This window comes from Papilio xuthus, unplaced genomic scaffold (genome assembly GCF_000836235.2).
Source record: "Papilio xuthus unplaced genomic scaffold, Pxut_1.1 DF825946.1, whole genome shotgun sequence".
Classification (NCBI taxonomy): Eukaryota; Metazoa; Arthropoda; class Insecta; order Lepidoptera; family Papilionidae; genus Papilio; species Papilio xuthus.
Window position 1 is genome coordinate 13,125,121 of NW_013532703.1, and position 9,934 is coordinate 13,135,054.

The 9,934-nt window shown below is 35.0% G+C and overlaps 1 protein-coding gene across 1 annotated transcript; it reads left to right on the forward strand.

Annotated features, from left to right (window-relative positions):
• The first annotated feature begins 2,354 nt into the window (after positions 1 to 2,354).
• LOC106124646 (tumor protein D54) lies at positions 2,355 to 9,934 on the forward strand. Its single transcript, XM_013321522.1, has 6 exons — positions 2,355 to 3,226; positions 6,512 to 6,684; positions 7,260 to 7,363; positions 7,578 to 7,637; positions 9,298 to 9,460; positions 9,815 to 9,934. Exons 1-6 carry the CDS (start codon positions 2,851 to 2,853, stop codon positions 9,932 to 9,934), a joined length of 996 nt encoding a protein of 331 aa, XP_013176976.1. The 5' UTR covers positions 2,355 to 2,850.

Sequence of the window (9,934 nt, forward strand, 5' to 3'; positions counted from 1 at the left end):
ATAACCAATTATTACTAAAATAAAAAAAGGCGCAAGCCTAAAATCGTTTATATGAAGTCCAAATCAATGTATGTATGGAACATGTACACAACGCTTTCTGAACCAGTGGACATAAGTTAAACTAAATTATGAAAGTTCACTAGCGCCCCTCTGTCAATGTCACTATAATCCTCTTTATCATTGTGTAACTGTCATGACATATTTTCTTTACCTCAATGTCAATTTCAAAGTGTGAGTTTAATACATTTTTTGACAGAAACAACCAACCAAGCGCAATAACAGCGCCTCTCTCACCGGTTCAGATTTCTTTTAGGGAATGAATCGTTTATGGTTGTCGCCAGTTTTCGCGTTAATGAAGCGCAACAAAGCGCAACGTTAATTTGCTTTTTTCAACAAATGAATTAATTGAATCAATTGTCAACTAAGTAACTTCTGCGTAAATCATACCTAGAATTTAAGTTTTAGTTAAATGTAAAACGGTCAACGGACGATAGGTTTTAGTCAACTAGTACGTTGAATCAATGTTCATTGTTTTAACTATGTAAAAATACCACTTAGTAAACGTTAAATAACGAAAATAAACGTTTCTTTTTGTTGAAACCAAAACCATTAAAGATTTTTTACTTGCTCCTACTCCTGTATGTAAACTATATTTTGAATTCAACTAGTGGAATGAAAAACGATCAACGGTTTAGACGTTGAAGCGTTGTGGCGTGATCAACGGTTGATTCAACTACTTCGTATAATCAATGCCCATCCCTAGTGCACAGAAAATAAAAAGAACAATTTGTATTCTTACAATTCTTACTCTTTGTTGAACAATAGAGGAGAAGAGAAGAAGAAACAAAGCGTTTTATAAAGTTCAACCAGCTTGTTTTCGTGTATTTACTATAATTGACTTTATTTACTTCTATTCCCATTAAAATACTTTAGTACTTTTTGAGACTGAAACGTAGAAACTTTTTCCTAGCGAAATGAGCGGTGTTCAAACAGGTAAGTAAAAAATATTTAAAGCAAATATTCTTTAGAGGTTTCAGAGCATCAATTCAATTGTGGTCATACCATGTATATGTATTTGTCTCATTATATTTGATGTTCTCATGTACGAGGATATTGTCCTGTAGATGATTATCTATTTCTTGATAAATCACAAGAAACCTCTGAAGTGCTATAACACTTTATTTTTCATAAACTATGTATAGAATAGAATTGTAGATTATTTCATTCGTCAGTACCACACTTAAATATAAAACTGTATTCCTTTATAGCCAAATATTTGAATTTGAATCAAACTTTTGAACTAAACTTGATATTGGAACAAAACCAAACAGTTATGAAATATAATTATTAATCTTATCCTACTTCTTATTAACAAGAATGTTTGGATGGATGAATAGATGTTTTAGAAGGTACCTATAGAATCACTGCATGGATCTGGATCACATTTTGTATTTTGTAGAGCACTATCTGGAAGAATACATAGGTTACTAATCAAGTTTTTTTAAAATTTCGCGTCAATGGTATTGTGGGCAACAACTGGTATAATTAACTACTAGAGATAAAAACACATTTTATTTCACTCATGTAACTTATTATCAATTTTTATTTATATTTTACAAAAATATTAAATTACAAAGTTAAATTTTAGCTACAAATTTTCTTCTCATTCTTTTTGAGCCTACGATTGGTGTACACCGTTGGATGTAGTGGTTTCCCATTGATTGCCACAAAGATGTCACATTCCCTGCTGGCAGCTTCTACTTGGCCCACCATTTCCATTTCTTTTTTTAAATTAATGTACTTTTATTATTATGCCTCTTTTATGTAAGCCGTTAAACATATATTCCAAACAGTTTGGGTTGAACCATCTCTTTTGATGAAATTTAAGCAAAAGCTATAAAATATTTTTTAGAAGATTTGAGACCATTTAGTAAGAAATTGGTGCAATGATGCTAATTATGTAATCACAAGTTTTTTTTACCTCTGTGGGCTCTTTCTGAGTCTTAACATTAGATATCATTTTTAATTTTATATGTTAAGTACATAAAGGAAGCCTATCGATAACGAGGTATATTTTCAACATAAAAATGATTGTAGAAAACGATTTAGTAACTAGTAACAAAAGCATTTACTGGATTGCACGAGGTCTATGTCTCTGATTTCGTAAAGTAAAATCGGTGTGACTCATAGTTTGGCAATCAGCGTTTTTACGTTTCGTGTCGATAAGTAAAAAATGACGTAAGTCTGTTGTGCCGCGCTCCAGCGTCCGCGCAGCCGCCGCTCACTCGGCGCGGGCCCGACCACTGTCAATAAACTTTGGCAATACAAGGTGAGTACGCTTTTTGGACTCGTTTTGATAGTCGACGTCGTGCGCTCGGATGCCTGTATTACGAGAGTACCTTTGCTCTCGCTCGCGTTTGCTAAATTTTATTTCAATTATTCCAAATAAGCGACAAATACGTTTGGAGGTCAAGATCATATAAAATAGCCAGATCGTAGCTCGCGTGGTCGTCGGTGAAAGTGGCGAATAGGAGCAGTCAGGCAGTGGCGCGAGACGGACGCGGCCGGTCGTGCTAACGAGCTCCGACGTGGCGAGGAGCCGGAACACGGACATATTGCCAGCGCTGTCAAATTTTGAAATTTTGCCGAGTGTTTGTTATCTGTGATAGAACCATGTAGACTGTGAACATTCTGACCACACCGATTGCTAACGTTTATTGTTACATGTTTTATTTGGTATTTCAACATCGCCAATGTGTATTAAAAGACATCTGTGGACATATTCGACTCGTTGTTATTCTGCTATCGAAAATATGATGGATATTCGCGGTAGGAGAGGAAGATAGTGAGATGGCGAACACGCGTGAGGGAAGCGCGGAGCCCGCCAGCTTGGAGTATATGGAGGATCCGTACTTCGTGCCGCCGGACGACGACTCGACGCCCAGTTTCGATGTGGCGGTAGACGAGCTGGACGAACTGGAGGAGCTGGCGAGCTGGCCGCGCGACTCCGAGGCCGAGGCGGACTGGCGCGCGCTGCCCGACCTGGCCGACTCCGCGCTCTGCATCGAGACAGAGTTCTACATGGACAATCGTCGCAGACGACTCCGAATATTCAGGAAAAAAATTCGTGAAGTGCGCGTCACCTTCCAAGACCTCTCCAAACCGTATCTCGCAAAAGTTTCCAGTCACACAAATTACAAAAAGTTTCTGGGCATCACGCCTGGAGGTTAGTAACACATATGGTGCCACAATTGTAACAGATGTTTTAAGTTATTTGAAGAGTTTCATGTAGTCACCGTTGTTTTCGAATTTAATTTTAAACAGGTTTTATGATAAAGCGCATAGCAAGTTTTAGAAACATCCTCTAGATGGCATAGCATCGTATGTATTCAGTTCTAAAAGAAATACCATTTTGAATAAATAAACGGAACACTCAACTCGCTGCGCCCAGTTCATTTTCGGCCAGATTGACTAAGATTGATAAATAAGTGCGCATTCTATCACGAATTATTTAATTTTAATTGTTTTATGGATTAGCATCGTAATATGCAGTTCTTGCCTCTATATCTATCGAGCTATCGGCTAGAATGGTGTGTTATGAGAGACATACGTTTTATACTAGCTGTCGCCCGCTACTCCGACCGAGCGTAAATTAAAAAAAAATAGCCTATGAGTCCGTCCAGACAATTCTCTACATATGTGCCAAATTTAATCGAGATCTGTTATTCCGTTCTGGAGATAAATTCAAATAAACATCCATCATTCTAAACTATCTAATAACTATAATTAGTGAAATAAGGAAGATATAAGACTTGAGACAGAGGTATTTCTTCGTAGCTAGTATTCCATATAGTGGTAGAGTGCGTTCTTTGTTATTCTTTTCCATTTGGCTGTGTCCTTGACTTCTTTGAACCAACATTTAGACAGAGGTAACGTAAAATAAGGCTATCACTCGATGGATATACAAGTAGTATTTGAAACAAGGGATCAAAGAAAAAGTCAACGTATTTGGTGGTCAGAAATCTTACAGATTAGTACTATAAGTGGGCTCATTAGTAGACTGCATACATTTCATGTTCCAATTGAGTAATCGTTATTACTTTGTGATGCATGTATATTGTTACCCAATATTTCCTAAGCACGTTAGTCATTTTTTTAATTTAATAAACATGTATGCATTAGTATATTATGTAGTTTAGATACCGCAGAGTACAGAGTTGATGTTTGCATATTTTTATTATATTGAGGTCAAGTATTATTGCCCTTTATTGATAAAAAGTATGAATAATATTTGCTACTACTTGAACTGCAATTATAAAATATCTGTTAATATAAACAAACATCGAATTGATGAAGACGACAGTTGCGAATGTAAATTGGCAGTCGATCTCATAATGCACTAGCGGTTGCCCGCGACTCCGTCCGTGTGGAATGAAACAAACGCAATTAGTAGCCTGTGTATATTTCCAAACTATGTTCTAGATGTATGCCAAATTTTGTCGAGATCCGTTCATCCGTTCTAGAGATTTCTTCAAACAAACATCCATCCATACATACAAACATTCGCACTTATAATATTAGTAAGATTACTTTTATATGGAAAAATATATAAACCACACAGAAGGAATGTTAGCTATCACAAGTAAATATTGACCATACGTAACATGACGGACGTAACTTTTGTTCATACTTGTAATTATTGTATATCCACGTTGTTTACACAATTTCCGGTCAGTTGTATATCTATTTAATTATAGTGAAACATTATGACGTGATACGCCTAACCACAAGTTATATACGATAACATTTCTCTATTCAATTACTGATATATGGATGAATAAGGTGTTTAAGACACTTACTAGTAACCGAACGATGTAGATACGTTAATCGTAACCTATTGTGTGATCTTGCCTTTGATTTAAACACAATATAATTAATTATTACCGATCAACATTACAAAGTAGACTGTATTAATTCATTATTTTAAATATATTAAATTCGAAATCTAATTCAGAATTTCGTTGAAATAATAGCTAAAAAATTTAATGAGATATTTTATGTTATTGTTACTTTTACTCGTATTTACACAAATGTAAACTTCATTATACAAACTTAACGGACCGAAAAGAGCTTTCATTTTCATAAAATAAGCGTTCATTTATTCTGCTTTTGTTCGTTTGAATAACAATAATGATGTAGTCAAATTGTATGTTTTTAACTCACATTTTACAGGACAGAATCTTAAGCATTATTAATACTGAGAATGCGAAGGCAACATTCGTTAAACAACTGGATTCTAAAATTTATATTTGATTCTAATCGAAATATCTTTTTATTTTCTTAATGAAATGTTAAAATTGTCTTGTTAGGTACCGGGCGAAGCTAAAGCCTTTTTTTATTTATATGTTTGATAAAGTCTTCTTTTACCTAATAAGATTTCTTGCACATTCGGAATAAGTCTGGTTCCAGAACAAGTTTAAAATCTTTGTTAAAGTTGCGCGTGGGAGGCATGGGAGTTATACTTAGACCGATCCCAATTTACGAATTGTACTCATCATCTCTCTGTCCACCGTCGTTCATGTAGACCAGTGTTTCCCAAAGTGGGCGATAGCGCCACCTTGTGCTGCAGGTCTCAAGTTGCGGGTTATAGTAAAAGTTTCGTTTAGAATTCTCCGTTAATATACATATATAGGTCACAATAATTAATTAGTTTAATTTGAAGTTATAGTGGTTTTTAAATATGTGAAAATATGGGGGCGCTAAAAAATATTTATTCTCAAAGTGGGCGGTAGATAAAATAAGTTTGGGAACCACTGATGTAGACGCACCATATTCATAGCAAATATAATAAATAAAGAAATCTAATACAATTTCATAACATTTACAATTGTGAATGTAAAAACATTTAAAGCCATTTCGACATTTTGCAGTGAAATCTTAAATGTACTAGTTTTTTGCACTCTAATGACCATTAGATGTTTGGTAAATGCGGACAGTAACATCAAGCAAAATCGCAAGTTAAATGTGTTAATCTTCTTAAGTTAAAGCCTTTCTCTTCATTAGAGGATTACAAAACATCAAACAAACTAGGTACTCAAAAGGCAGAAATAAAGAAAAATGGTAGGATAAAATTTAAAGTATAATATTTATTGTGACGTAGACAAAAATATATTGTTATTTGTATTGTCCAAGTAATAATATTTAATGTTACACTCATTCCGATGACCATCTTTGACCAATAATAACACAGAAAAAATAACCATGAGTTTATAATATCCTATGCAACTCATTGCAAGAGAAAGTTGTACATCCAAATTTATCTGCTCCGTGTATCACAAGGATAGTGTCTTTATATTACCTAGCACGTAGACTCCGCCATTTATTATGCAAGCATATTTAAAAAAAAAAAAAATATTAAAAAAGTTGTGGAATTGTGTAAACTTTTACAATCGATCCTGTTTGCAAGTGATGTGAGCAAAGGATTTGAGTGATTTTTCTGCTTGGTTATTAGCTGAGGAAGCGATGCCAGGCGCTGGTGGTGCAGGCGGCGGTGACGCGCACACGCCTGACGAGCTGGCGGGCCTGTCACCCGAGCAGGTGGAGCAGCTCCGCGCCGAGTGGAGCCACGAGCTGGCCCGCGTCGAGGACGAGATCGCTACGCTACGTACAGTGCTGCAGAGCAAGGTAGGTCCCGTCATAAACAATTATTTTTATTTTCTGACTTGTAACCTAAACATTTTGACAGTTTTGGAGAATAAAGTGAAATTTGGTCTTCTCCTTCAAGTATTGCGATACAGGTTATCGTATTCATTTTGAGGAATAAACGTTTTTTTTTTAAATTTAACAATTGTTTGTTACATATAGTTACTGTACAAGTAAGTTATAATACGCGATCGCGGCAGTTCAATGTCCGGGCGCTCGGTTAAGTTACCAGTATGCCAACAACCTGATTTCGATCCACGATGCCGCCACTTAAGAATTTCTTTGATATAAAAAGTTATGTTTTTTATCACGTGGGAGAAGGAGTTGGCAATGACTTTTTCCTTGTCATCCTCATTAATTTTTGAACGAAAAACAGGATAGATCCACAGCCTCTAGACCAAATTTTACCGTGTGTTGTGTTTCTCTATTAAATTACATACGAAGGTCAGCAAACGATGGATGGATATTTGTATTTTTATTCTTAATTTTAGTTATATTCTATATAGTCTAGAATGGACTCTTACAAACGACAAACGAATTATATTTACCCATTTCAGATTCGTCAAAGCTCGGAGTTGAAGAGGAAACTTGGCATAACTGTATGGAAGGAGATAACCGAGGACGTCAATCAGGGTTTGAAAAACGTAAAGGAGAGCCAAGTGTAAGTAACACTCAACTAATATTATTTCCACAATATCATATGCACAGTTAATTAGGTGAATGAATGTTTCTCGTGGGTTAGAACATTATATAGTTATTTAGTAAGACAGATTATTTTTACCACTTCGCTTGCTGTATGATCCGCTTGAGCTTTTCGGGTTGCGTTATATTTGTTTCGTTTCATTTGACTTTTCATTTGGTTTGTTACATAACAGCTATCAAACCATTGAAACACGAGTCGCTGCTCTTACGCAGGCTGTGACGGAAGCACCAATGTAAGTACGGTTACACTACGCTATTTTATATATTATTGCTAATATATTTAATCTTACCGCTTGCACGATTAATGTGGTTTTCAAATTATTTAAAAATTGTTCTAACCCAAAAGAAAGTAGTTATATAATTGCTTAAGAGTAACACTAGGCGTAGTAAACGGTGTCGGTGCAGAAAGTTATTACCAAAAGGATAAATTAAAAGTCTACGTAAACACTTCTAAAGCATTTTGTTCGTACACATCGCAAATTACGATATAGTTGGTGATTTAGTGATATGTAGCAATCTTAACATTGTAGGATTGTGACGTAACGATTCGTGAGTACTGTCGATAAAAGCCAATATTACTGACTGACCTATTTTAACTCTAGACATAATATTTATCGATCTGTTACAATTTTATGCAATATAAAAAATTTGTTACTTTTACATGTAACATGTAACTTATTTTAAATTAAAAAAATATATATCGCCCTTGACTTCTAATTGCTGAAAAAGTTCGACATTTTTTTGTCATTATAATAGACAAATTAATTCAATTGGATAATAAAACAAAGTTTTATTTAAAAGACTTCAAGCAAAAACTGAAAACTATTTTAATATATAGAATTTATTGTTAGTTGTACGAAACGTTCCGTGCACATAACGAGTTTATTGAGGTATCGTTTTTTTATACTAATGTCTTGTTTTAATCGGGAACTGGATCGAATCGTGCGTCGGATCCGATTGCATCGCTAACCACACTTTATGCTTAAACCAGTATTTCCTTGTCTTGTCGTTTATTAAATATATTGTACAACCGTGAAATATATGAGCCAGAATTAATTAGCTTTTGATACGAGAAAATATCGCAGGAAATATTAATTCGAAATTAGCTTTCTAACCTTGATCTTTGTTCATAAACAAAGTAACATTTGATAAGAAGTCGCTAATCGAAAATGTAAAAATTTTTGGAAGTGACAAATACTTTTGATGTCACGTGCATGTAACTATGCCTATGCATTTTGACACATTTTGTCGATTCTATAAGCGACAGCGATAATCCAATGTTACATTCTAGCTCCCTTTATTACGATTCGAATAAAAAAATTAATTCGCCCATTTTCTTTTCAACAGGCCGTCAACACTTTTTGTACAATTTGTTATCAGTTATCGCTTACTCTACTTGATATTATTATATTTAATGAAATAACTATATGTTTAAGATAGTCATGTATAAAATTTATATTTATCTTTACATTTGACATAGATTTATGTTTTTGTTTTCATGATTATGTTTATCGTGGAAAAACTAACAACTTTAAAGTAATAATCTACATTCAAAACACCATACTGTTATATACATATTATATGTTTTATATATACATGTCTATATATGCATACATACAACTATATACACTTAACCTTGAAATGAGTTCAGTAATTGATCTCAGCTAAGCTGACAATAAAATCCTGGTCATCCGATCCGAGTCCTGCTTCCATTGCCTGCACGATTTTATGTTCGCACTAAATTCTGACGTTTCTATACTGGCATAAAAAAAGACTAATAAAAGATATTGAAACGCAAATTGTTAAAAAGAATCGATACCATACATATCCTTTGCTCTAGGAATTTCAAATATACGTACAAGATTAATTATTGTTATATGTATCGATCGACAGATACCAAAAAACTGAATCTGTGATAAAATCGACTGCTGAGAAGACGACGTCTATCCTGGGCGGCATCACGGCCGGCGTGTCCAGCAAGCTCGGACAGATGCGTAACTCCGACTCCTTCCGCTCCATCGAAGAGCGCGTCGGTACTGCCTACGAGAACGTCAAGGTATAACACATAGTCATACTTACTGTTTTTATCTTGTTTTTCAATTAATCTATCACTCTATACATCTATCACGTCAATTGATTCCGAAGTGTCAATGTGCCTAATGGTTAAGGGATCGGATTTCCGATCACGTGGTCTACGGTTCGAATCCCGCCATTTGATTGTTATAAGCAAATTCAAGAAAGTAATAAAAATCAGCAGATTCCATAATAAAAAACATTGACCCTTACATAAAAAAGGAATGGTTAATATTTGTCGTAATATCCTGAAATAAAATTTAATTATTTCATAACCTCTATTATATATAATACACTTCTATTGTCTGGCAAAATTAAAATGTTTGATTGGTTACAGGGCAAAGTGGCGTCCCGCTCTAACTCGACTCAGAGCTTCGACGAGGCGCTGCGCGACGCGAGCCGCGGGGCCAGCGGGGCCACCTCCCCCACCATCCCCGAACACAAGCCGCTGCCCTAA

Excerpts from the sequence above, each read along its gene's own strand:
- LOC106124646 (XM_013321522.1), top strand. The coding sequence starts at position 2,851 with ATGGCGAACACGCGTGAGGGAAGCGCGGAGCCCGCCAGCTTGGAGTAT. Across the intron at positions 7,364-7,577 it reads AACGTAAAGGAGAGCCAAGT|CTATCAAACCATTGAAACAC; the intron begins GTAAGTAACACT and ends GTTACATAACAG. Across the intron at positions 9,461-9,814 it reads CTGCCTACGAGAACGTCAAG|GGCAAAGTGGCGTCCCGCTC; the intron begins GTATAACACATA and ends GATTGGTTACAG.